The sequence below is a fragment of the Molothrus aeneus genome, chromosome 30 (genome assembly GCF_037042795.1).
Source record: "Molothrus aeneus isolate 106 chromosome 30, BPBGC_Maene_1.0, whole genome shotgun sequence".
NCBI classification, from domain to species: domain Eukaryota; kingdom Metazoa; phylum Chordata; class Aves; order Passeriformes; family Icteridae; genus Molothrus; species Molothrus aeneus.
The window spans coordinates 3,000,846-3,028,662 of NC_089675.1; the positions used below are offsets into that span (position 1 = coordinate 3,000,846).

Consider the following 27,817-nt stretch of genomic DNA (forward strand, 5'->3'; position numbering starts at 1 on the left):
TCTTCCCCATCCCATCCCTGCATCCTCCTCATCACTCCAACTCTGTATCCTCTCCATCCCTAAGCCCATCCCTGCATCCCCCCCATCCTGGTCCTCTCTCCATCCCTCCCATCCTGATCCTTTCTCCATCCCGACCCTCTCTGCATCCCTCTCCCATCCCTCTCCCATCCCTCTCCCATCCCTCTCCCATCCCGACCCTCTCCCATCCCTCTCCCATCCCATCCCTCTCCCATCCCTCTCCCATCCCATCCCTCTCCCGTCCCGACCCTCTCCCATCCCTCTCCCATCCCTCTCCCATCCCTTTCCCATCCCTCTCTCCATCCTGACCCTCTCCCATCCCATCCCTCTCCCATCCCATCCCTCTCCCATCCCTCTCCCATCCCATCCCTCTCCCATCCCTCTCCCATCCCTCTCCCATCCCATCCCTCTCCCATCCCTCTCCCATCCCATCCCTCTCCCATCCCTCTCCCATCCCTCTCCCATCCCATCCCTCTCCCATCCCTCTCCCATCCCATCCCTCTCCCATCCCTCTCCCATCCCCGTCCCTGTCTCCCCTCGCGGCTCCCCTGCTCGGCGGGCTGGCAGTGGTACATCCCTGCCTCCCTGCCTCCCTCCCTCCCTGCCTGCATTGCCCGCTGCTCGGGGACGCTGCTGGCAGCGAGGGCAGCGCTGCGGGGGCTGCGGCGGCCGCGTGCAGCCCCACACCCGCGGGAGAAGGGCTGGAAGGGCCCCCAGATCCATCCCGATCCGTGCCCGGGGCAGGCAGCAGCCATGACCCAGGGGAAGGTACGAGCGAGGCCGGGCCGGGCAGGGCGAGCCCGTCCCTGTTGCGTAACGGCGCCTTCGGAGCGGAGAGAGCGGCGCAGGGAAGGGGTTTAGGAGCACCGAGGGATTTAGGAACAGAGCGATGGGTGCAAGGGGAGCGGGGCACCCGTGCACGGTGCCTGCCATGGGGGCGGAAGGGGCTGGGGGCTGGTTTGGGGGTTGGGGGCTGGTTTAGGGATGGTTTGGGGATTGGAGGCTGGTTTGGGGTTGGTTTGGGGATCGGGCTGGTTTAGGGGTGATGGATGCACAGCTCAAACCCCGTTGGACCGGACCTGTGGCCGTTTTACCCCCTGTGCCCCCCAAATCCCGGGTGTGGGGGGGCTCCGTGAGCTGTTTGTGCTGTCCCACCCCTGTCCCCATCTGGCAGCACCTCCTGCCCGGCCCGGGGGCTCAGGATTTTGGGGGTTTGGGGGATTTTGGGGCTCTCCAGTGCTCTCAGACCGAGGAGGGGGGGTTGTGGATCCTCTGCCAGCTCATGCACCATCGCCATGGCAACGCTCTGGATGCAGCTCCATCCCTCTGGATCTCCTTGGATATTCGGGGGGGTGGGGAGGGGGCTCGCAGGATCTCGGCCCCCTAAACCCAAGGGACAGGGAAGGACAGGGAAGGACAGTCCCTGGGGCTGCCAGGGGAGGTGGCATCTGCCCGTGGGACTCATCCCAGCCTGGCCCTGCTGTGTTTTCAGGGCCCGTGGCCCCTTCAGCTGGAGCTCTCCTCACTCTGCTCTGTTCAAGCCCCCCTGTTTTGGGGTTCATTGCCTCTGCAGCCCCCCCGAGCTGTGGAGCTGCTGCTCCTGGGCTGAGCTGGCTCCTCCGAGGGCAGCAGAGTTATCCTGGCAGTTCATCTACCCCAGCCCAGCTGGGAGGTTAAAGGGATCATGTTCCCAAGGAGAGGAGAGTGCTCAGGTGGCCCCAGGTTGGCTCCTTGCTGCAGCCCCGGGTCCTTGGAATGCTGGGAAGCAGCAGAGCTGAGCCTCCACACGGGCACAGGGGAGAAAATTCTGGAGGGCCAAACCAGAGCATTCCTGGGAGCAGCTGAGCCCAAATGAGGTAAACAGGAATGAAGAGTTCAGGATTTTCTGCCCAGGATCTGAAAGCTCTTTTTAAGGAGCAATGTAGGAAGTTTGATGAGAAGCAGAGAATTCCTTGGATGTTTTTGGTGTCACGTTGAGCCCGGAGCACTGCGGGGGCTCCGGGTCTCCCCTCAGACCTCCCTGCCTGGAACTTCTCATCCCAACGAGCACCTCCGGGGCTTTCCCATCGCCCCTCAGCCATGGGTGCCCTTCCCAGGGTGCAGGGATGGGCTCGTGCCCAGCCCCCAGGAATGGCTGGGGGGCTCCCAGTTCCCGTGGCTCCCAGTTCCTTTGGCTCCCAGTTCCCGTGGCTCCCAGTTCCTTTGGCTCCCAGTTCCCGTGGCTCCCAGTTCCCAGAGCTCCCAGTTCCCAGAGCTCCCAGTTCCCGTGGCTCCCAGTTCCCAGAGCTCCCAGTTCCCAGAGCTCCCAGTTCCCGTGGCTCCCAGTTCCCAGAGCTCCCAGTTCCCAGAGCTCCCAGTTCCTTTGGCTCCCAGTTCCCAGAGCTCCCAGTTTCCGTGGCTCCCAGTTCCTGGTGCTCCCAGTTCCTGGTGCTCCCAGTTCCCGTGGCTCCCAGTTCCCATGGCTCCCAGTTCCCAGGGCTCCCAGTTCCCAGAGCTCCCAGTTTCCATGGCTCCCAGTTTCTGGGGCTCCCAGTTCCCATCTCTCCCAGTTCCCATCTCTCCCAGTTCCCATCTCTCCCAGTTCCCATGGCTCCCAGTTCCTGACCCCTTTCCCAGAGCCCATCCGTGCCAGTTTCTCATCCAGGGCGGTTTCTGGGATGCTTTTACTCATCTCTCTCTCTCTCTTTGCCCCTCTCTGTGCAGCTCTCTGTGAACAGCAAACCCCCCAGCTCTGAGGGGCAGGGGGACAAGAAGGACAATGCCACAGCCCCCCCGGCTCCCCCGTCCTACGAGGAGGCCACAGCGGGGGAAGGGATCAAAGCCGGGGCTTTTCCTGCCCCGCCCGCGGCCCCGCTCCACCCCAGCTGGGCGTACGTGGATCCCAGTAAGTCCTTCCATGGATGGGCTGGGTGAGCCCTGGGAGAGGGGCAGAGATCCCCCAGCATGGAGAGGAGAGGGGGAACCAGGATAAGAGGGGGAGCAGGGATGAGAGCAGGAGCAGGGAGAAGAGGGGGAGCAGGATAAGAGGAGCAGGGATAAGATGGGGAGCAGGAGAAGAAGAGGAGCAGGGACAAGAGAGGGGACCAGGATAAGAGGAGCAGCAGGGATGAGAGGGGAACCAGGGATGTGCTGCTCAGTTTGGCCCAGGGCAGAGCTGCAGCCATGAGCTGTGAGCCTCTGTCTGCACAGGAGAGTCTCTATCTACGTGTAAAAGTCTCCATCTACACATAAAACTCTCCATCTGCAGATAAAAGTCCATATCTGTGAATAAAAGCCATTCCAGCCATCCCAGAGACCTCACGAGGGAGTAAACTCCTTCCCAGTGGGAGAAATCCCCATTCCCAGCTCGCTGCCCTGGGAGATCCCAGCTCCTGGGGCTAGAGAAAAGTCCTGGATCAGCTGCAGGGATCCCCCCACCCCCTCCTGCAGCTCCTGCTCAGCCCCAGCTCTCAGAGCAGCTGAGGTGGCACAATTGGTGTCACAAGTGGTGTCACAGCCCCCAGTGTGGCTGTTGGCAGCTGCTGGCAGAGCCAGGGAGGCTGGGACACGGCTGGGGCCAAAGGCTGGATTGTTCCAGCATCCTCGTGGCCATTCCTGGGCAAACCAGCGATTTTTCCAACACCCAGAAGCTCCCTGGAGCTGCTGCTGGGTTGTAGCAAAGGACAGAGCCCTGGCTGTGCCCAGGGAATGGCTGCAGGCTTGGAACCGGGGATGGAGCCTGGGAAGTGACCCTGGGGGTGGCCAAGTGCTCACTCAGCACAGTTCCAGCCAGAGAAAACACTGGGATTATGGGATTTAGGGACTCCTGAGCTCTTGGCCTGCTCCATCCTTTGCTGCCTGTTCTGTCCAGCTGCAGGGATGGGATGCTTGGGGAAGGGGAAGGAGTGAAAACCTCCCCTGCTGTGTCTGTGCTGCACATTCTGATGGTTTCTCAGCCTTTGCCCTGAGGAACAGGATAAATCCCCCAGGTGCCTCTGGGCATCATCTGGATTTTTCTGCTGTTGCAATGAATTAGGGGGGGTGAGGCCTAAATGGGGTGGGATGGGGTATTTGGGGTTTAGGGGGTGGGATGGGGTATTTGGGGTTTAGGGGTGGGATGGGTTATTTGGGGTTTATGGAGTGGGATGGGGTATTTGGGGTTTAGGGGGTGGGATGGGGTATTTGGGGTTTAGGGGGTGGGATGGGGTATTTGGGGTTTATGGAGTGGGATGGGGTGTTTGGGGTTTAGGGGGTGGGATGGGGTATTTGGGGTTTATGGAGTGGGATGGGGTATTTGGGGTTTAGGGGGTGGGATGGGGTATTTGGGGTTTAGGGGTGGGATGGGGTATTTGGGGTTTATGGAGTGGGATGGGGTATTTGGGGTTTAGGGGGTGGGATGGGGTATTTGGGGTTTAGGGGTGGGATGGGGTATTTTGAGGTTTAGGGGTGGGATGGGGTATTTGGGGTCTCCAGGTGGGAAGCCAAACCCACTCTATGGGATGTCTCACACCTGACTGGGAGCACCTGGAGAGAAGGGATGTGGGTTTGGGGCTGTTTTTGTGACCATGAGCTCAGGACACACCGTCCTGCTGTGGCCTTGGACGGGGGGACAGATGGGGGGACACCAGGAGGGAGGAGGATGGAACCCTCTGGATGCTGGCAGGGAGGGAGGGAGGGAGGGAGGGAGGAGGGTAAAACCCTTCAGTTCCTCAGGGCATTGAGGTGCCAGCTGGGGGTTTAGGGGCCAGCTGGGGGTTTAGGGGCCAATTTGGTGTTTAGGGGCCAATTTGGTGTTTAGGGGCCAGTTGGGTGTTTAGGGGCCAATTTGGTGTTTAGGGGCCAATTTGGTTTTAGAGAACAATTTGGTGTTTAGGGGCCAGCTGGGGGTTTAGGGGCCAATTTGGTGTTTAGGGGCCAGTTGGGTGTTTAGGGGCCAGTTGGGTGTTTAGAGGCCAGCTGGGGGTTTAGGGGCCAATTTGGTGTTTAGGGGCTGGGATTGCTTTGGTGCAGGAGGCCTCGAATTCCCAGGAATTCTCCCTGCCCAGGTACTCTGGGGTTGATGCAGGATCCAGGAGAACACGCAGGAGGTTCAGCTCCACTGGGGCAGGAAGGAAGGACCAAGGGATTTACTGACAACAGAACAGCACCAGGGACTTATTTCCTGATGGGAGCACCTAAGTGAAGCTCCTGCATTTTGAATGAGTAACTTTAACCAGGAAAACAGGAGAAAATCAGGATCAGGACCTTGAATTTGGCTCTCCCGGAGTTTGCTCTGAGATTGAGAGGGTCTTTGCTCCATCTCCTGAAGGATTTTGGTATCCCTGAGCTCAGAAGCTTTAGGAGGAGGGGAGGAATCTGTGGACCAGGCAGAGACAGGAATGTAAAGCAGGAAAATCACACAAAAATCCTTCTGTGAAACCCAGCAGGGGAGACTTAGGTGACACAGGAGAGGAGCACAGAGGGCACAGAATGGTCATGGAATCATGGAATGGTTTGGGTGGGATGGGAGCTTTAAGCCCATCCAGGGCCACCCCTGCCAAGGCTGCTCCAAGCCCTGTTCAGCCTGGCCTGGGACACTGCCAGGGATGGGGAAAGGAAAACCAGCAACAGCAGCTTCTGTTCCAGTTTTGGCCCAGCAGAGGTGACTTGTGTGGGGATTTGAGGGTTTGGGGGAAGGTTTTTCTCACTGGTAGCATTGGAGGTGTTTCCTCCTTTTTCAGGCTCGGTGCTTAACTGTTTCCTGAGTCCCTGCATGGAAATAGGTCTGTGGGATGGAGCTCAGGGAGCTGCCAGGAGCTGCTCTCAGAGCAGGGACGTTGTTGACAAAGCCAGGATGCAAACACAGCTCAGGAGAGCAGCGAGAGACTCCTCCTGTTCCCTGGGAATGCTGAGTCACAGCTGCTCCCCTGGGAATGCTGAGCACAGCTGCTCTGGGGGTGCTTTAGCATCCAGTGAAAGGAGAGCAAGGGATGATCCCAGCCCTCCCATTGCTGTGGAAGGTTTGGTGTTTGCTCAGACAAGGACTCAGCCTGGTGTTGGGATGGTTTGTGGGAATGTTCCCCCTCTGCTCCCAGGGATGGTCCTAAGGAGCAGCAGGAGTGGGAAGGGAGCAGAGGAACTTTTGTGTTTGCTGGGAAATGTCCCAACGAAGGCAGGAATGATGAATCTGACTCCATGTTCTCAGAAGGCTAATTTATTACTTTATTATACTATAGTATATTAAAGAATACTATAATATAATATGTAATATACTAAAGAATAATATATGTAACATTCTTTAATATTAATATTCTTATAATAATATTCTTTAATATATTATATTAAAGAATACTATACTTTAATATAATCTATAATATAACTATACTAAAGAATACAGAAAGGATACTTAATAAATGCTAAAAAGATTATAATGAAAACTCGTGACTCTTTCCAGAGCCCTGACACAGCTTGGGCCTGATTGGCCAAAGAGTGAAAACAATTCACATTAAACCACTGTAACAATCACCTGTGGGTAAACAATCTCCAAACACATTGCACATGAGCAAAACACAGGAGAAGCAAATGAGATAAGAATTGTTTTCCTTTTCTCTGAAGCTCCTCAGCTTCCCAGGAGAACAATCCTGGGCAAAGGGATTTTTTCAGAGAATGTGAATGGCACAAGGAACCTCTGGGGATTTGGGGCACCAGACTGAGCTGTGATGGCTCCCTGGGCTCAGGTCCCAAGGCTGGGGGGATTTGGGATTTGGCCACAAGGAACCTCTGGGGATTTGGGGCACCAGACTGAGCTGTGATGGCTCCCTGGGCTCAGGTCCCAAGGCTGGGGGGATTTGGGATTTGGCCACAAGGAACCTCTGGGGATTTGGGGCACCAGACTGAGCTGTGATGGCTCCCTGGGCTCAGGTCCCACAGCTGAGGGGGTTTGGGTGGCAGCTGCTCCTTTGGCCTCTCTGCAGGCACCAGCCCCAGCTACGGCAGCGCGGGGTACCCGGGGGACACGGAGCTGCTCACCACCTTCAGCTGGGACGACCGCAACGTGCGCAGGGTGTTCATCAGGAAGGTGAGGCCGGGACACGGCCCTCACCCTCGGGGCTGGCAGAGCTGGACCCCCGGCCCCTGGAGGGCCTGGCTCTGCTGGATTCTGGGATCCATGGATCACCACCTCTCCCTGCAGGTTTACGCCATCCTGATGGTCCAGCTCCTGGTCACCGTTGTCATCGTGGCTTTCTTCACCTTCTGGTGGGTGCTGGATGTGTCCTGGGCTATCTGGGAGCGGGCCCTGGGCAGGTTCCTGGGGCTTGTGTCACACCTGGATTCTTTCTGAGTATTCCAAGAGAAAAGCACAGCTGAGGGAACACTCAGAGGTCCCTCAGTCCTCTTTGCCCCCATTCCCACCCACGCTCAGGTTTGGATCCCCCATGCTGGATGATCCCCATGGCCGCTGCCCTTGGCAGTGGCTGCTGGGTTTTCCCTGTGGGAGTTACCAGATCCCAGCTCCAGGAGCTGCCTTCCCTCCCCTGCTCATCCCCCTCTCCAGCTCGGATGACCGAGCGCTCTGGGTGTGTGTGGCTCATGTTGCCTCCAGAATAAATAATGGATCAATGCCAGCCTGAGGATTTGGGCTCCCTAATCCCCTGTGGGAGCCATTCCCAGCCAGCTGCGGTGTGGAACTGGGGGAGCAGCGCCTCCCTTCCCACCTGGCAGCTGGAATTCCTCTCCACAGGCTCAGGCTGCCGAGAGGATTCACCCAGGGCTGGGTTTCAAATCCCCTGCTCGGGCTGTTGCCGGGTTCATTGAGCAGGGAGCTCGGAGGGACTGGGTTCGTCCTGCTCAGGATCTTTCCTTGTCTTGCAGTGAACCAGTCAAGGGCTACATCCAGACCCACTCTGCCTGGTACTGGGCTTCCTAGTGAGTATCCCTGGCTTTTCCTGCGGCCTTGTGTGCTCCAGACAGCCTGGGTGGGGATGTGGGGATGTGGGAAGAGCCTCCAACACTTCCCAAACACTGTCCTGCATGTGAAGCATCACTCTAAAGTGTCGAGGGGCAACCGGGGAAGGTCATGGAATGGGTTGGGTTGGGTTGGGTTGGGTTGGGAGGGACCTCAAAGCCCACCCAGTGCCACCTCTGCCATGGCAGGGACCCCTCCCACCATCCCAGGCTGGGCAGGGACCCCTCCCACCATCCCAGCTGCTCCCAGCCCCACTGTCCAGCCTGGCCTTGGGCACTGCCAGGGACCCAGGGGCAGCCCCAGCTGCTCTGGGCACCAATCCATGGGTGAGCCTGAGGTGAGCAGGTGGAAAATCTCACCTGAATGAGCAAGAGACCCCAAACACCTCCCCAAAAATGGCTCGAGAAACCAGGGTTGAAATAAATACCTGAGTATTTCCTGCAGAAAGCCAGAGAGAACTGGGGAGTTTCCAGGGAAACAGAAACTCCTAATGAGACCTAAAGGGATGTCCAGGGTACCTTAGAGGGTTGATTTTGGGAAGGTCCCCTGGGAAGCTCCAGAGGCCTCCTTGCAGAGCAATCAGGAAAACACTGCAGAGCCCCATGTCTGACACCTGGAAGGATGTTCAGGGCACCGTGGAGGCTGAACTTTGGGGTTTCCCCTTGGAAGCCAGGTGGTTGTTGTGGTTTCCATTACATAACATCCAGTGGGGTGGATTTGGAGGTGTTGGGATGTTCCTGGCCATGTCTGGGTGGGGCTGTCACTCCTGGGGCTCCATCCCAGAGCCCCAAAGTTGGGGTTCCGTTCCTTGGTTCCTCCAGCCAGCCCAGAATGGAGCTCCCAGGTGCTGGCATCTCCTGGCTCCATGGTTTCCAGGCTGCTGGCGGGGTCAGTGCTGCTCATTCAGTGTGAGGTGAACTCAGCTTTAATCAGTTCACACCCAAATCAGCAGATGAGACACCGGCTTTATGTAACCTGGGAGAACCCTGCAAACAGCAGCCATGGGAGCTCCGGGGCACCAGGAGGGAACCAGAGGTGCTCCAGAGGGCAGCTGGGCTTGGAGAGGCACTGTCACCTCCCAGGGGACAGGGGGAGGAGGCTCAGCCCTGCTCAGGTCCCCACCTTGGCCTCTGGGGTCACCTCTCCAGCTCCCTGCCCAGATGGGGTTTATTCCCTCCTGTTTCCCAGCTGGAACACCCTGGGACAGCTGGGGGGGTTCTGTCCTGGAGGGATTTCCCCCCTGGTCATTGTCCCCCTGTGCTCAGGTCAGACCCCACCTGCAGAGCTGCCCCAGCCCTGGGCTCCCGCACAGGGAGGATGAGGAGAGAGCCCAGAGGGGGCCCCGGAGCTGCTCCAGGGCTGGAGCCCCTCTGGAGCCAGGCTGGGAGAGCTGGGGGTGCTCAGCTCACTGCAGGGAGAGCTCAGAGCCCCTGCCAGGGCCCAAAGGGGCTCCAGGAGAGCTGGAGAGGGGCTGGGGCCAAGGGATGGAGGGACAGGACACAGGGAATGGCTTCCAGAGGGCAGGGATGGATGGGACATTGGGCAGGAATTGTTCCCTGGGAGGGTGGGGAGGCCCTGGAATGGATTTCCCAGAGCAGCTGAGGCAGCCCCTGGATCCCTGGCAGTGCCCAAGGCCAGGTTGGACAGGGCTTGGAGCAACCTAGGATAGTGGGAGGTGTCCCTGCCATGGCAGGGATGGGATGGGATGGGATGGGATGGATTTTAAGCTCCCTTCCCACCCAGGCCATTCCATGCCTTTAATTTTGTCTGTTTTTTCACTGCTCAGTGAGCCAAGCCCTTCCCTTCATTCCAGTGTCTCCAAATGTTTTTCCTGCTCTGTGCCTGGGTCTCCTTCCCAACCAGAGACCTCTGTAATAAAACCTGGGAGCCCCAGGATGTTTCCCACTGCTGGGATGGCCCTCCAGTGGGAATAAACCCAGAGCAGACAGGGGATGGAGGGCCCTGCTGGCTCTGTGCTCCCCACAGTCTCTTCCCAGCTGCTCAGCCGTGTCCAGGCTGCTCCCACTGGGCTTTCCTGGTTTCCCAGTGGGAGAGCTGGGCCTGGGTTTATCTCTGTGCCCTCGTGGCCCTGGGCTCTGCCATCACCTCCCTGCCCTGGCTGAGGGTCAGTGGCTATCGGGAGCCATCAGCACGCCCGGAACTGCTGCCCTGGGGGGAGCAGCTCCCAGAGCCTGGAAAAACACCCAGCTGAGGGCAGGAGAGCCTCCTGCAGCTCTGGGGCTGCTGGGCTTGCACAGGCTCAAATGCTGGGAGGTAAAACCTAAAACCTGCCAGGAGCTGGGTGGGGCTGGGCAGCCACTGCACCTTGGGCTCCTGTGAGCCAGGAGGATCCTCCTGGCCTGGGCTTGTCCCTGAGCCCTGTTCTGAATGGATCCTCCTGCCCTGAGCCCTTCCCTGAGCCCTGTTCTGAATGGATCCTCCTGCCCTGAGCCCTTCCCTGAGCCCTGTTCTGAATGGATCCTCCTGCCCTGAGCCCTTCCCTGAGCCCTGTTCTGAATGGATCCTCCTGCCCTGAGCCCTGTTCTGAATGGATCCTCCTGCCCTGAGCCCTGTTCTGAATGGATCCTCCTGCCCTGTGCTTGTCCCTGAGCCCTGTTCTGAATGGATCCTCCTGCCCTGAGCCCTTCCCTGCCCTGGGCTCTTCCTCAAGCACTCCAGGAGTGGAATCCAGGAATGGGTTGTGTTGGAGGAACCCTCAAGTCCACCCCGTGCCACCCCTGCCATGGGCAGGGACACTTTCCACTGTCCCAGGTCTCTCCAATCTCTGTCCAGCCTGGCCTTGCACACTTCCAGGAGTGGAAAGCCCAAAAATTCCCATTCCTGGTGGGATGTACCCCGGGAGCAGCTCCCTCCTCCAGCACAGCCCTTCCAGCCCTGCCTGAGCCCGGCCACTTTGCCAGCCCTTGGTTTAAGAACCTCCAGCCTTGACACCCCCAGGCTGGAAAGGGTTTGGAAACGAGGGGCAAAGCCTGGCACCTCCATGTGAGAAACTCCCAGAACCAAGGAATCCTGGAATAATGAAGGTGGGAAAAGCCCCTGGAGCCCAACCACCAAACCTCCCCTCACCACTGACCAAGTGTCCTGGGTTGATAAGTGAGTTTTTTGGGAGGTTGTGGTCAAACCAATCAGTGCTCAGATCTGAATGTCCCCCAGTGCCACTTCCAAAGGCTTTTGGACACTTCCAAGGATGGGATTCCACCACTGCCTGGGCAGCCCCTCCCAATGCCCGACCTCCCTTTCCATGAAGGAACATTTCCTCAGAGCCAACACAAACCCTGTTCTGCCCTGTTTGTCATTTGGGTGCTCTGCTCCAGATGCTGCCCTCAGCTTCTCCAGGGATGTTTTGTCCCACCCTGGGGACGGGCGCAGGCAGAGGAGGCTCCTGAGGGCAGGAAGGAGCTCGGTGAGAGGGACCAGGGGTGGGAACCACCCTGATCCAGCCTGCTGGGTGTTTGCATTTCCAACATCCCCATCCCAGGCTGCTTTTCCAGGCAATTCCATCCCAGGGAATTCCACCATGCCTGGCTGCTTTTCCAGGCAATTCCATCCCAGGCTGGTTCTCCAGGCAATTCCATCCCAGGCTGGCTTTCCAGGGAATTTCACCCCAGGGAATTCCCCCCTGCTCCACCCTCCCAGGCTGTTTTTCCCCCCTGAACTCTCCCTTTCTCTCTCTCTCTCCTTGCAGCGCCGTTTTCTTCGTCACCTACCTGATCCTGGCCTGCTGCTCCGGGCCCAGGTGAGGAGGGGATGCTTTGGGGTCTGGGACAGCCTGGGGAAGGCAGCAGGAATGTTTTCCTCAGGTTTCCAGCCCTGCTGTGGGGCAGGGATGCAGCTGCTGTGTTTCCATGGGATCATGGAATGGTTTGGGTTGGAAAGGGCCTTAAATCCCACCCAGTGCCATGGCAGGGACACCTCCCACCGTCCCAGGCTGCTCCCAGTCCCATCCAACCTGGCCTTGGGCACTGCCAGGGATCCAGGGGCAGCCACAGCTGTTCCAGATGCTGGAAACAGCTGTTCCAGGCCTGGGGTTGCTGCAGCTCAGGAGTCCAATTGCAGCTGGGACTTCCAGCAGGAACTGCCCTATGGCAATGCTGTGAGGGCCCCAACAAAGGAGGAATGATGCACCTGACTCCATGGATAGCAGAAGGCTAATTAATCACTTTATTATACTGTACTATGTAGATTTCATCTAAACTGAATCTGCCAAGCACTCACTCTGCACACCCTGCACAGAATCTTGTGACTGTCACAGTCACACACACACACACCTGGCCCTGGTAGGCCAAGGAAACAAAACATCCTCCCTTTGGGTAAACAATCCCCATGTTGCATTCTACACAGGCACAGCAAGTGAGAAGAGTTGTGTTTTCCCTTTCTCTGAGGTTCAGAGAATGCGAATCTCAGAAATCCTTGGGAAGAATTGTGCCTTGCTTTTCTCTGTGAAGAGAAATGTGGCAGCGCCTCCCCGTTTGCAGCTCTGGGTTCTGGGAATGAAACATCCCAGAGGATGCTCTTGCTGGGTTCTGGGAATGAAACATTCCAGAGGATGCTCTTGCTGGGTTCTGGGAATGAAACATCCCAGAGGATGCTCTTGCTGGGTTCTGGGAATGAAACATTCCAGAGGATGCTCTTGCTGGGTTCTGGGAATGAAACATCCCAGAGGATGCTCTTGCTGGATTCTGGGAATGAAACATCCCAGAGGATGCTCTTGCTAGATTCTGGGAATTAAACATCCCAGAGGATGCTCTTGCTGGATTCTGGGAATGAAACGTTCCAGAGGATGCTCTTGCTGGGTTCTGGGAATGAAACATTCCAGAGGATGCTCTTGCTGGGTTCTGGGAATGAAACATTCCAGAGGATGCTCTTGCTGGGTTCTGGGAATGAAATGTCCCAGAGGATGCTCTTGCTGGGTTCTGGGAATGAAATGTCCCAGAGGATGCTCTTGCCAGCTCCCAGGGGAGCAGGAATGTCCTGGGGATCTCTGTCCTGGGGCTCCCAGCAGGGTGACTGTGCCCTGCACTGCCCCAGCACTGGTGCACCGGGCACTAATTACCAGCAGGGTCATTAATGGCCATTAATTACCCTCACAGTCCCTAATAACCCTCATGGTCAGGGATTCCCTGGCACAGCCCTGGCTGACTGACCCCTGTTTGCTTTGCAGGAGATACTTCCCATGGAATCTGATCCTGCTCAGCATCTTTGTGAGTGGCACATCTGGCCAACATCTGCCCTGGGGGCAGAGTGGCTCCCAGGACAAGGCTGGAATTCCTGGGGAAAATTCCTTCTTGTCCTGGGCTTGGGCTGAGGAGCTGTGGTTGCACTGGGATGGGAAAAGGTGGAAAGAAAGGGAGCCTCTGTTTGTTAAAAAATTGCAAAAAATAATCTGTGAAGTGTGGTGGGAACTGGGATTGGAGCTGGGGGGAGAACTGGGATGGGAACTGGGATGGGAACCGGGATGGGAACTGGGATGGGAACCGGGATGGGAACCGGGATGGGACCTGGGATGGGAGCTGGGATGGGAACTGGGATGTGGGATGGGATGTGGGATGGGAGCTGGGATGTGGGATGGGAGCTGGGATGGGAGCTGGGGTGGGAACTGGAGTGTGGAACAGGAGCTGGGATGGGAGCTGAGATGGGAGCTGGGATGTGGGATGGGAGCTGGGATGGGAGCTGGAACAGGAGCTGGGATGGGAACTGGAGTGTGGAACAGGAGCTGGGATGGGAGCTGGAATTGGAGCTGGGGTGGGAACTGGAGTGTGGAACAGGAGCTGGGATGGGAGCTGGGATGGGAGCTGGAGTGTGGAACAGGAGCTGGGATGGGAGCTGGAGTGTGGAACAGGAGCTGGGATGGGAGCTGGAGTGTGGAACAGGAGCTGGGATGGGAGCTGGGGTGGGAACTGGAGTGTGGAACAGGAGATGGGATGGGAGCTGGGGTGGGAACTGGAGTGTGGAACAGGAGATGGGATGGGAACTGGAGTGTGGAACAGGAGCTGGGGTGGGAACTGGAGTGTGGAACAGGAGCTGGGATGGGAGCTGGAGTGTGGAACAGGAGCTGGGATGGGAGCTGGCTCCTGCGAGGGAGGGATGCAGGAGCAGCGACTCCTCCCGTGCTGTTTGCCCTCCCTCTGCCCTCTCCTGTGCCCATCAGTCCCTGGAGGGTTCCAAACGCTGCCCCAGCTCCTTCTCCTGAGAGTCTGGGGCCTCCCCTGCCCCTTTCTCTGGGACGGAGGGATTTCCTGTGGTGCCTGCTCGGGGCAGGGGGGCACTAACCAGGCTGTGTTTTCCCCCAGACCCTGTCCATGGCCTATCTCACTGCCATGCTCTCCAGGTGGGTTGGGCACTGCCCTGTGTCCTGTCTCTTCCTGAAAGCATTCCCTGTTCCTGAGGTACCTGAGCTGCCTGGGGCTCCCAGCAGCCACACAAAGCTCGAGCTTCCCTGGGGATACTTCCCAAGGAAAGGTTCCCAAGGCCTGTCCCTGTGCCAAGGGAGGCAGCACTGGGGGATTCCCACATCCCAAATCCTGCAGGAGAGCCCTGGAGGGGCAGCACCTGGAGGGGCTGGAGGTGACCACTCAGTGATCCCACACTTCTCACTGGGCAGGTCTCAGGCAGGTGGGGCTGCAGCGAGCCAAGGGATTTGTTCCAGCAGTTTCAGGAATTTGTATCCCAGCCTGTTCCCTTCTGCTCACGTGCACCAGGAAATCTGAAATCTGCTCCTGGCTCGTGTGGGAGCCTGGAGAGAGGGCCATGAGCCAGGCTGGGTGATGGATGGGGACAAAGAAATCCCTGGCCTCAGCAGCTCCAGGGGGAAAACTCCAGAGGCTCCACACAAATCCCCCAGGGAGAGCAGGACTGGCTTTTCCAAGGGCTGAGCCTGGCACTGCAGCCAAAATCCTGATCCAGCCTGGAAACCATTCCTGAGCCTGCAGCCCCCTGTCCCTGCTCCAACCCCTCCTTTTCCTAACGCCAGGCTGGGCAGGAGCCCGGGGCTGCTCCTTTGCTTTCCCCTCATGCTGTGGTGACTTTTGTCACCCTGGTTTTGTTACCTCCCAGTCAGGACCTTCCCCATTCCCTGTCTGTCCGTGGACACTGGGATTGATGGACTTGGAGCTGCTCTGGGAGGCCCAGATGGACCCTCCTGCCTTCCCTCCATCCTTCAAAACAGCAGGAAAACTGCGATGGTGTTCACAGGGGTTCTTGGATTGGGGAAGAGACGAGGATCTGACTCCATGTTTGATTTATTACTTTTTGATATATATTACACTAAAACTGTACTAAAAGAATAGAAGAAAAGGTTTTATCAGAAGGCTGGCTAAGAATAGAATAGGAAAAAATGATAACAAAGGCTTGTGGCTCGGGCTCTGTGTCCGAGCCAGCTGGGCTGTGATTGGCCATTAATTAGAAACATCCAACATGGACCAATCCCAGATGCACCTGTTGCATTCCACAGCAGCAGATAACCATTGGTTACATTTTGTTCCTGAGGCCTCTCAGCTTCTCAGGAGGAAAAATCTTAAGGAAAGGATTTTCCATAAAAGATGTCCATGACAGAAAACCCATCCAAGCTTTTTTCTATCCTTCCTTATCCAACATTAGTGTAGAATATTGGTAATTCCAGCGCTGTTTGTGCCCCTAGGATTCCTTGCCCAGCTCCTGCCTGTCCGAATCCCCTTTCCCATCCCTGGCAATGACCCTAATTTGATTTTCCTGGTCATTTTGCAGCTACTACAACACCAAGTCAGTGCTGCTGTGCCTGGGGATCACGGCCCTGGTCTGTCTGTCTGTCACCATCTTCAGCTTCCAGAGCAAGGTGGGGACGTCCCTCGGGAAGGGGACACTGGGGCAGGACAGGGGGGAACGGGGGCTGTCTGGAAACAGCACCAGCCCCAGGGATGTGGGGATGGCACGAGGAGGTCGGAGTGGATCAGGACACGTGCGAGGGAGGGACGTGGCTGGGATGGAAGTGGGGCTAGAAAATGGTGATAAATGGGAATAAAATGAGATTTTTTTGTGGATTGGGGGCTAGAAGATGCTGATATGTGGGAAAAAAAGATTTTTTGTAGATTGGGGTGAGGGCTAGAAGATGCTGATAAGTGGGAATAAAATGAGATTTTTTTTAATGGATTGGGATGGGGGCTAGAGGATAGTGATATATGGGAATAAAATGAGATTTTTTTTTGTGGTTTGGGGGCTAGAGGATAGTGATATATGGGAATAAAATGAGATTTTTTTGTGGTTTGGGGGCTAGAAGATGCTGATATATGGGAATTAAAGGAGATTTTTTTCTGGATTGGGGTGGGGGCTAGAAGATGCTGATATATGGGAATAAAATGAGATTTTTTGTAGATTGGGGTGGGGGCTTGAAGATGGTGATAAATGGGAATAAAATGTGATTTTTTTTTGTGGATTGGGGGCTAGAAGATGCTGATATATGGGAATAAAATGAGATCTTTTTTAATGGATTGGGGTGGGGGCTAGAAGATGCTGATAAATGGGAATAAAATGATATTTTTTTAATGGATTGAGATGGGGGCTAGAAGATGGTGATATATGGGAATAAAATGGGATTTTTTTGTGGATTGGAGTGGGGGCTAGAAGATGGTGATATATAGGAATAAAATGAGATTTTTTTGTGGATTAGGGTGGGGGCTAGAAGATGCTGGTATGTATATAATAAATTAAATGAGATTTTTTTGTGGATTGGGGTAAGGGCTAGAATATGGTGATATATGGGAATTAAATTAGGTTTTTTTTGTGGATTAGAGTGGGGGCTAGAAGATGCTGATACACTTGAATAAAATGAGATTTTTTTGTAGGTTGGGGCGAGGGCTAGAATATGCTGATATATGGGAATAAAATGAGATTTTTTATTGGATTGGGATGGGGGCTAGAGGATGGTAATATATGGGAATAAAATGAGATTTTTTGTGGATTGGGGGCTCGAAGATGCTGATTTATAGAAATAAAATGAGATTTTTTTTATTGGGGTGGGGGCAAGAAGATGCTGATTTTTTGTGGATTGGGGGCTAGAAGAAGCTGATATATGGGACTAAAATGAGATTTTGTTATAGATTGGGGTGAGGGCTAGAAGATGCTGATAAGTGGGAATAAAATGGGATTTTTTTGTGGATTGGAGTGTGCCACAGGTGCACGTGGTCCTGGAAGACGCTGATGTGTGGGAATAATCTGGGATTTTTGGAGGGCTGGGATGTGCCAGGGATGTCAGAGGGGCTGGCAGGGGCTGCAGGGTGGTAAACTGGGAGTTTCAGAGGGTTGTGCTGTGGGACACAGGAGGACACGGGTGTGTGGTGGGTTTGGGATTCCTTTGGCGGGACCCGAGCCCTTCCCTGTGGCACCGAGGGGATTTGGGGGCGCTGGCTCAGGGCAGGGGGTGCGGGCTGGGAGGGGGAGGCAGAACCAGCCCCGGGTGGGTCCTCGGGGGCTGCAGCAGCGTCAAAGCCAGCACTGAACCACGTCCCTGAAGTACCAAGGTCTGGGGCTCTGAGGCCTTGCAGGGTCCTGGGTTGTGTCAGCCTCAGTTTTGGAGAAATCCAGCAAAATTTGCCAATTTCTAGCTTGGCACCGTATTATTGGCAAGTACGAGTGGCACAAACAGAGGCCATTTTCCATGGGGAAAAGAAGTCATTTCCCCAGGATCCTGGGGTCAGATGAAAGGTGATAATTGGGGATCTAAGGCCTTGCAGGGTCCTAGCTGCTGGCATGTTTAGTTTTGGAGAAATCCAGCAAAAATTTGCCAATTTCTAGCTTGGCACCGTATTATTGGCAAGTACGAGTGGCACAAACAGAGGCCATTTTCCATGGGGAAAAGAAGTCATTTCCCCAAGGTCTGGGTATCAGATGAAAGGTGGTGTTTGGGGCTCTAAGGGTTTGCAGGGTCCTCCTTGATGGCAGCTTTAGTTTTGGAGAAACCCAGAAAAGTTTGCCAGTTTCCAGCTTGGCACCGCCGCCCTGTTGGCCAGGGCGAGTGGCCACAGAGGGAGACCATTTTCCATGGGGAAAAGAAGTCATTTCCCCAGGATCCTGGGGTCAGATGAAAGGTGATAATTGGGGATCTAAGGCCTTGCAGGGTCCTAGCTGCTGGCATGTTTAGTTTTGGAGAAATCCAGCAAAATTTGCCAATTTCTAGCTTGGCACCGTATTATTGGCAATTACGAGTGGCACAAACAGAGGCCATTTTCCATGGGAAAAAGAAGTCATTTCCCCAGGATCCTGGGATCAGATGAAAGGTGACAATTGGGGCTCCAAGGCCTTGCAGGGTCCTAGCTGCTGGCATGTTTAGTTTTGGAGAAATCCAGCAAAGTTTGCAAATTTCTTGCTTGGCATTGTATTATTGGCAAGGGCGAGTGGCCGCAAACAGCGGCCATTTTCTATGAGATACCCATTTCCCCAAGGTCTGGGTATCAGATTAAAGGTGCTGTTTGGGGCTCTAAGGATTTGCAGGGTCCTAGTTGCTGGCAGCTTTAGTTTTGGAGAAATCCAGAAAAGTTAACAAATTTCTCGCTTTGCACTGTATTGTTGGCAAGTGTGAGGGCTGCAAACTGAGGCCATTTTCCATGGGAAAAAGGAAGTCATTTCCCCAGGGTCTGGGTATCAGCTCAGAGGTGGCCTTTAGGGCTCTAAGGACTAGCAGGGTCCTAGTTGCTGTCACCTTTAGTTTTGGAGAAATCCAGCAAAGTTTGCCAGTTTCTACCTTGGCACTGTATTATTGGCAAGGGCGAGGGGCCGCAGTTGGAGGCCGTTTTCCAGGGAAAGGGAAATCCTTTCTCAGGGACTGGGTATCAGCTCAGGGGGGCATCTGGGGCTCCCCCCAGTGCAGCCCCTGGAACAGAAACCCCTCCCTGTCCTCTGCAGTTCGACTTCACCTCGTACCAGGGCGTTCTCTTCGTGCTGCTCATGGTGCTGTTCCTGGGGGGGCTGGTCCTGGCTGTCATCCTGCCCTACCAATACGTGAGTGATAACTGGGACAAACTGGGCCAAACTGGGCGGGCTGGGAGGTGGGGGGCAGCTCCCTGACAATGGGTGGGAACTGCAAGGAGGGATGGGAGAGCAGGGTCATTCCCTGGGATGGACTGTGGGATACAAGGATGGAGCTGGCCCAGGGCTGGGGATGTTTCCTGCTGTTCCTGGTGGTGGAATCGTCGAATGATTTTGGTCAGGAGGGACCTCAAAGCCCATCCCATCCCATCCCATCCCATCCCATCCCATCCCATCCCATCCCATCCCATCCCATCCCATCCCATCCCATCCCATCCCTGTGACCGTGTTCACAGGGGTCTCAGGTTGAGGGAAGAGACGAGGATTTGACTCCATGTTTCAGAAGGCTTGATTTATTATTTTATGATATATATTACATTAAAACTATACTAAAAGAATAGAAGAAAGGATTTCATCAGAAGGCTGGCTAAGAATAGAACAGCAAAGAATCATAACAAAGGCTTCGTCTGGGACTCTCTCCGAGCCAGCTGACTGTGATTGGCCATTAATTAGAAACATCTAACATGGACCAATCCCAGATGCACCTGTTGCATTCCACAGCAGCAGATAACCATTGTTTGCATTTTGTTCCTGAAGCCTCTCAGCTTCTCAGGAGGAAAAATCCTAAGGAAAGGATTTTCCATAAAAGATGTCTGTGACACATCCCATCCCATCCCACCCCTGCCATGGCAGGGACACCTCCCACTGTCCCAGGCTGCTCCAGCCTGGCCTTGGGCACAGCCAGGGATCCAGGGGCAGCCCCAGCTGCTCTGGGAAATCCATTCCAGGACCTCCCCACCCTCACAGGGAGGAATTCCTGCCCAATCTCCCATCCATCCCTGCCCTCTGGCAGTGAGAAGCCATTCCCTGTGTCCTGTCCCTCCATCCCTTGTCCCTCTCCAGCTCTCCTGGAGCCCCTTCAGGCCCTGCCAGGGGCTCTGAGCTCTCCCTGGACCCTTCTCCTGTCCAGGTGAGCACCCCCAGCTCTCCCAGCCTGGCTCCAGCCCTGGAGCAGCTCCATGGCCCCCTTTGGACTCATCCCAACATATCCATGCTCCCCCTATGCTGGGACCCCCATGGGTGCCAATGGGGTCTCACCTGAGCACAGCTGCCTCAGTTTCCCTCAGTAAAGCAGGGAAATGAGCACATTAAACTCTGTCCCAAGCCCAGGGCAGGACTTGGACTCAGAACTAACACCCAGCACCTGCAGAGCTCAAATCTTGAGGCCTCCTGGTTCCTCTGGGCACAGCAGGGGCTGAGCTTTGCTCCCAGTTCCAGTGAAATTCCCCCTGTGACTCCCTCTGATGAATATATTTAAATTGTGCTTGTTTAATTTGAATCACGGAGTGTCCTAAGGGGGAAGGGACACACCAGGGTCATCCCCAACTCCTGGCCCTGCCCAGGACATCCCAACAGTCCCACCTGGTGCCTGGGCACTGTGCAAATGCTCCTGGAGCTCTGGCAGCCCTGGGAAGCTGTTCCAGTGGAGGAAGAACCTTTTCCCAATATCCAACCCAACCTCCCCTGACACAGATCCAGCTGTTCCCTCAGGCCAGTTAAAGCTCTTGGTGTTTCTTCCAGTGGGATCAGCTCTGTTTGGGTAAATAAATCCCTTCTGGGAGTGCTCCAAAGTGTTCTATGATGAGAGTGCTGGGACTGGGACAGGGGGGCTTCCCATCCCTGGAAGTGCCCAAGGCCAGGCTGGACAGGGCTTGGAGCAGCCTGGGGTAGTGGGATGGGATGGGATGGGATGGGATGGGATGGGATGGGATGGGATGGGATGGGATGGGATGGGATGGGATGGGATGAGATGGGATGGGATGAGATGGGATGAGATGGGATGAGATGGGATGGGATGGGATGGGATGGGATGGGATGGGATGGGATGGGATGGGATGAGATGGGATGAGATGGGATGGGAGGGGATGGGATGGGATGGGATGGGATGGGATGGGATGGGATGAGATGGGATGGGATGGGATGGGATGGGATGGGATGGGCTTTAAGGTCCCTTCCCACCCAAACCATTCCAGGATCCCATGATTTCCACAGGACAGGTGCTGGGCCAAGGGCTGTTTGCAATGAGGAGCAGCTGATGGAGAAATTCAGGAGCTAAATGGACACAAGGGCTCAGGGAGGGAGGGCCCAAGGCCCCGTGCCCTGTGCTGTGCCACACAAACATTCCCAGGGAGCTGCACCAGCTGGAAGTGCTGCAAACCCAGCCTGGGCTTTTGGGGCATCTCCCACCTTTCCCCTCCAGCTGGGAGCCAGGGACCTGGGCAGGGAAGTCCTGGGTAGCCCAGTCTGTGCAGCTCTGACAGCTGTGTCCGTGTGTCCCTGTCCGTGTGTCCATGTCCATGTATCCCTGTCTGTGTCTGTGTGTCCCTGTCCATGTGTCCCTGTGTCCCTGTGTCCCTGTATCCCTGTCCCTGTGTCCCTGTGTCCCTGTCCCTGTGTCCCTGTCCATGTGTCACTGTGTCCCCCTGTCCCTGTCTGTGTGTCCTGCAGGTCCCGTGGCTCCACGCGATCTACGCTCTGCTCGGGGCTGGGATCTTCACCATGGTGAGTGGCTGCTCCTGGGACCCGGCGGGGAAAGGAGCTGGGGAAGCAGCGGGGAAAGGAGCTGGGGCCTGGAGGGGAAAACAGTGGGGAAAGGAGCTGGGGCCTGGCGGGGAGCCGGGGCAGGGGCTGAAGCCTCGCAGGGGGCCGGGGAAAGGAGCTGGAGCCGGGGCAGGGATGGAGCCGGGGCAGGGATGGAGCCGGGGCAGGGATTGCAGAGCTCGGGCGGTCCCGGAGCAGCGATCCCGGCGGGAGGGGCCGCAGATGTGCCCGTGCTGGTGCCGGTGCGGGTGCTGGTGCCCGTGCTGGTGCTGATGCCCGTGCCAGTGCCAGTGCCTGTGCTGATGCCTGTGCCAGTGCCGGTGCCTGTGCCCGTGCCGGTGCTGGTGCCCGTGCTGGTGCTGATGCCCGTGCCAGTGCCAGTGCCTGTGCCCGTGCTGATGCCTGTGCCAGTGCCGGTGCCTGTGCCCGTGCTGATGCCTGTGCTGATGCCGGTGCCAGTGCCCGTGCCGGTGCTGGTGCTGATGCCCGTGCTGATGCCCGTGCTGATGCCCGTGACCATGCCAGTGCCAGTGCCCGTGCCGGTGCCAGTGCCCGTGCCGGTGCTGGTGCCTGTGCCGGTGCCCGTGCCGGTGCCAGCGCAGGGCATGGTGTGAGTGCCAAGCTGTGCGGGGTGAGCAGTCCTGGCTGGGTTGCTCTGCAGGGATCAGGGACAGGCCAGAGGTGCCTCTGAAGTGGAGCAGGCAGAGCTGAGCTCGGCAGAGCCCCGGGAGCGAGGGGATGCAGGGATGAGGCTGCACGGTCGAGTCGGGGCTGGTCCAGTGACAGCGAGCCAAGATTCAGGATGAGTTTGGCTCACAGAGGTGCAGAAAACCGGGGAAGGCTGAGGCTCTGGGGATTAGGAGGCATTAGGAGGGTTTACACAGGCGGGAAAAGCCACGGAGCTGGGCAGCTCCTCCAAGGAAAGGCTTGGCTTGCTCCCGGTGGTCCATCCCCAGAGCCCCTTCCCGAGCGGGTCCCGGTCCCTGTGCTGGGATCCAGCCGGGGATCAGGTGCCTGTGGAGGTGCCCGGTGCTCCCGGTGCTCCTGGGCCGGGGCTCAGCCCGGGGGTGACCGATGCTCCGGGGGCCGGGGCAGTGCCTGCGGAATTCCCGGTGCTCCCGGGGCAGTGCCATGGGTACCCGGTGCTCCCGGGGCAGTGCCTGGGGAGGTGCCAGGTGCTCCCAGTGCTCCCGGTGCTCCCGGGGCCGGGGCTCAGCCCGGGGCTGCCCTGGCTCCGAGGCGGTGCCCATTGGGCACGTTGGGAATGGGAGCAGTTGAGCAATTGCCTTTATCACCCATAAAAGTCACTCCAAGGGAGCGCGGGGAGCTCGGCGCTGATTCATGGCTCAAGATCCCTCTGTAAAATACAAGGAGGCTTCAACATCTGATAATTACCCCATAAACATCAGTCAGAGCCTGGGCCTGGCCCTGCCAGGGCAGCTGGGCTGGGATTTGTTCTGGGAGGATAAAAGAGCATCTCTGGAGGATGGTGCAGCCCTGGAGAGCTCTGGGCCCCTGAGGGGCAGCAGGATGGCAGAAGGAGGAAAGGGAGGGAGGAGAATGGTGGATTTCAGTCACACCTGGGATTTCTGGCGGTGCTGCTCCATATCCTGTTGGGGCCAGGCCACCCTGTGACCACCTCCTTCCCTGGCAGGTGTTTCCCACCTGAGGGAAGCGTGGGAATAACAAGTTATGGGCTCTGGGATGAGGAGGGAGGGTGGCTCCAGAGTTGGCCTTGGGATGGAGGAAGCCTGAGGGAAGAGGGCCTGGAGTGGGAGCTGCACTCGGGGTTTGATTGTCAGAGGGGAAATGAGGGAAGGGGAAAGTTGCAGCTCATTCAGTGCTGTGTTCTGAGCTCTTAAATTGTGGCTACAGCACATAAAAAGGGGCTGCACCCCAATCCAGGGGATTTCTCCTGTCATCAGAGCCCTTCTTGCCTCCCTGAGCCAAACCTCCCTGTCACTGTCCTGGGTTTTCCTCCCTTCCCTTCCAGTTCCTGGCCCTGGACACGCAGATGCTGATGGGGAACCGCCGGTACTCGCTGAGCCCCGAGGAATACATCTTTGGAGCCCTCAACATCTACCTGGACATCATCTACATCTTCTCCTTCTTCCTGCAGTTCTTTGGCTCCAGCCAGGAGTGAGGGCAGCGGGGCAGGATGCTCCCCGTGCTGGCAAATGCGAGGGGTTAAATTGAAAAGCAGAGGTGAAAGGGTTCAAACCCGCCAGCCTGACCCAATCCCTCCCTTTCTGGTCCATCTGAGGGGCCCCAGGCCCCTCCTGCAGCTTTGTACATTTGCTGCCAGGCCTTTGTGACCCAGAGAGCAAAGCAGGGCTTCAGTGTCATGTCCCTTCTGCTCCCCCCAGCCCCACCCAGCCCAGCCCAGCCCAGTCCAGAGGCTGGGGCAGGAGCTGGGACCTTCCTGGCCCCAGGGGCTGCTGGAGGTGCCCTCTGAGTGCTGCCCATCATGGGGTGAAAGTGCTGTGACCAAACAGCAGAGAGGGCAACAGAGCAGGGAGTTTGGTGAGATCCTGGCAGGAAAAGCAGCTGAGCCGAGGGAAAAGCCTTGGGGAATCCTGGCATTGCCCTGTTCCCCACAATCCATGGGAGCTTGGTGGCCTCTGTGCTATTCCTGGTGACTCCTGCTGTTGGAAAGATGGAGTGTGGGATCACGTAGCTGGATTTCAGTGCTCCAGGCACAGGGAACCTGTTTGTTCAGGACGTGCAGCTCTCTGAGGTCATCCCTGGTCCCTCTGCAGGAAAAATTCCCCTGGATCACTTGCATCCGGCTGAGTGTCCTTCCCTTCCCTTCCCTTCCCTTCCCTTCCCTTCCCTTCCCTTCCCTTCCCTTCCCTTCCCTTCCCTTCCCTTCCCTTCCCTTCCCTTCCCTTCCCTTCCCTTCCCTTCCCTTCCCTTCCCTTCCCTTCCCTTCCCTTCCCTTCCCTTCCCTTCCCTTCCCTTCCCTTCCCTTCCCTTCCCTTCCCTGATCCATGGCTCCCACCCTGGGGAATGTGCTGGTTCTTTTTGCACTGTGGCTCCTCACAGGGGGATTTGGGATCCCAGGGAAGGAATATTTCAGGAAATGGCAGAGAAGAGCTGGAGGAGGCTGAGTTTCCATGCTGGGAAATGCCATTCCATGTGGGAAATGGGCTGGGATCCTGTGACCCACCCTGAGGCTCTGACACCCTCGCAGAACTGTCCTGGTTGCTCCAGATTTGGGTTCCTAAGGGGTTCTTTCCAGGGGCTGAGGCCATTGGAGCAGCAAGGTTCCTCTCCATGGCTGTTTTCCATTTCTCCTCTCCCAAACGGGAATGTCAGCGCGGGCTCTGGATGTGCTCAGGTAACTTTCCACCGTGCCCCGCTCACATTCCCTGTTTGGGGCTCAGCTGGCTGATCTGGGGCTGTAAAGCTCCCCAGGGAGATAAGGGCCCTTTTGCTCTCATTCCAAGGGTGATCCCTGCTGCAGATAGGAGCTGGTATCTCCCATCTCGCTGGGAATGCCGCGAGTGCTGCGTCAGGGAGCTGCCTCCAGCAATTCCTGCTGCACAGAGGCTCTGCCAGAACGCTGGAACGTTCCTGCCCCTTCTGCCCTGGGTTTTACCCCACACATGTCCTGTCCTCCTGCCACACGTGTCCAGGGAAAGTTACTGGGCAGGGAATGGAAATGCTCCGGCCCCTCTGTGGCTGCAGTGATGAGCAGAAGTGATGCCTTCCCCTTGTCTTCCTTCCTTCTAAAACAACCTCCAAAAAAACCCCAACCAGAACAAAAATCACCAATCAGACACAAAAAAACCCCAACCAGACCAAAAAACCCCAGTCAGACACAAACACCCCCAACTAGACCAAAAAATCTCTGACCGGACAAAAAAAAAACCAAAAAAAAACCCAACCAGACCAGAAAAATTCTCATCCAGATCAAAAAACCCCAGTCAGACAAAAAACTCCAACCAGACCAAAAAATCTCAACCAGATCAAAAAACCCCCAACCAGAATAAAAAACCCCAGTCAGACACAAAAAACCCCAACCAGACAAAAAAATTCTCATCCAGATTAAAAAACCCCAGTCAGACAAAAAACTCCAACCAGACCAAAAAATTCTCATCCAGATTAAAAAACCCCAGTCAGACACAAAAAACCCCAACCAGACCAAAAAATTCTCATCCAGATCAAAAAACCCCAGTCAGACAAAAAACTCCAACCAGACCAAAAAATCTCAACCAGATCAAAAAACCCCCAACCAGAATAAAAAACCCCAGTCAGACACAAAAAACCCCAACCAGACAAAAAAATTCTCATCCAGATTAAAAAACCCCAGTCAGACAAAAAACTCCAACCAGACCAAAAAATTCTCATCCAGATTAAAAAACCCCAGTCAGACACAAAAAACCCCAACCAGACCAAAAAAATTCTCATCCAGATCAAAAAACCCCAGTCAGACCAAAAATCTCCAACCAGACCAAAAAATCTCAACCAGATCAAAAAACCCCCAACCAGAATAAAAAACCCCAGTCAGACACAAAAAACTCCAACCAGACCAAAAAAATTCTCATCCAGATTAAAAAACCCCAGTCAGACACAAAAAACCCCAACCAGACCAAAGAAATTCTCATCCAGATTAAAAAACCCCAGTCAGACACAAAAAACCCCAGTCAGACACAAAAAACCCCAACCAGACCAAAAAAATTCTCATCCAGACTAAAAAACCCCAGTCAGACCAAAAATCTCCAAGCAGACCAAAAAATCTCAACCAGATCAAAAAAACCCCAACCAGAATAAAAAACCCCAGTCAGACACAAAAACCCGAACCGGACCAAAAAAATTCTCATCCAGATTAAAAAACCCCAGTCAGACACAAAAATCTCCAAGCAGACCAAAAAATCTCAACCAGATCAAAGAAGCCCCAACCAGACCAAAAAACCCCAGTCAGATACAAAAAACCCCAGATCAAAATCTCAACTAGATCAAAAAACCCCCAACCAGACAAGAAAACGCCAGCCAGACCAAAAACCCCAACCAGACCAAAAAACCCAGTCAGACACAAAAATCTCCAACCAGATAAAAAATCCCCAAACAGACCAAAAAACCCCAACCAGACAAAAAACCCCAACCAGATAAAAAACCCCAACCAAAACCAAATTCTTTTTGGGATGAAGGACAGCACGAGCTGATGGCAGCAGGAAGTTCATGTCCTGCTGGTTCCTGCTGAGGGGAACCAAACCCTTGGATTGCTGAGCAGGCAGGACTGGGAATGGCACAGGAGGAACCCTAAAAATGGATGGAATTGGAGTTCCAGGAGGGATTTTCCCAGCCCTCAGCAACCTTTCCTTGCTCACAGTGATTTCCTGTAGGGATTTGTGCTTTCCAGGCTTGGAGGGAGGAGTGTGGAGCTCCATGATGAGCTAGGGCTCTGAAATAGTCCCAAAACTCCTCCAAAATGCCCTGCTGGGAGCTGGGGAGGAACACAGGGACCTGCAGCCCCCTCTGGAATTGTTCTTTTTCCTTCTGCTGTGGAGTAACTTTGCTGCTGCTGCATCCTGGCTTTCCTGCTGATATATCCTGGCTTTCCTGCTGATATATCTTGGCTTTCCTGCTGATATATCTTGGCTTTTCTGCTGATATATCCTGGCTTTCTTGCTGATATATCTTGGCTTTTCTGCTGATATATCCTGGCTTTTCTGCTCCTATTAGGAACACCTGGCATGACCCTGCTCCAGGCACCTGGCTAGGGGGTATTTCTACCCTCCTGTGTCCCTTGCACATGTCCTGGTCCCTTTTCCACACTGATCCCACCCAGCCAGCCCTGGTGGATGCTGAGCACTGTCCTGCTCGGGGAGCTGGAGCTCCTCAGGAGGGTGAGGGATGCAGGATTTGGGGTGGGATGTGGAGGGCTGCTCCCCCTCCTCCTGTGTCCTCCACCCCAAGTCCTCATCCAGCTCCAAATCCAAACCTTTGGAGAGGTCATTCCTATGATTTCACTGTAAATAGGATTTTGTATCTTCTCTGACTATTGCTAATAAATGGTTGCAAAACTGTTCCTGTGCCTGTTCCTGCTCTGGTTGTGCAGGTGCTGCTTCACCCCTTCAGATGTAAACAAGGTCCTGGCATGGCCCAGAGGTTTAACGGAGCCAGAGTCACCTCTTCCCTGGTTATGAGTAAAGAAAACATCCCACACACAGCAATAAAAGCACAAGGATCTGGAACAGGTGTCATGGGTGAGGAGCAGCTGGGAACTGAGGGCCAGAGGACTCCTGGAATGAG

The 27,817-nt window shown here is 55.7% G+C and overlaps 1 protein-coding gene across 1 annotated transcript; it reads left to right on the top strand.

The window, feature by feature from the left end:
• FAIM2 (Fas apoptotic inhibitory molecule 2) lies at positions 1–27,593 on the top strand. The gene is made up of 12 exons (XM_066567590.1): positions 1–786; positions 2,722–2,902; positions 6,951–7,054; positions 7,169–7,233; positions 7,849–7,902; positions 11,649–11,699; positions 13,125–13,164; positions 14,254–14,291; positions 15,686–15,773; positions 18,836–18,931; positions 21,467–21,520; positions 23,553–27,593. Exons 1-12 carry the CDS (start codon positions 772–774, stop codon positions 23,700–23,702), a joined length of 936 nt encoding a protein of 311 aa, XP_066423687.1. The 5' UTR covers positions 1–771; the 3' UTR covers positions 23,703–27,593.
• Positions 27,594–27,817: the final 224 nt, after the last annotated feature.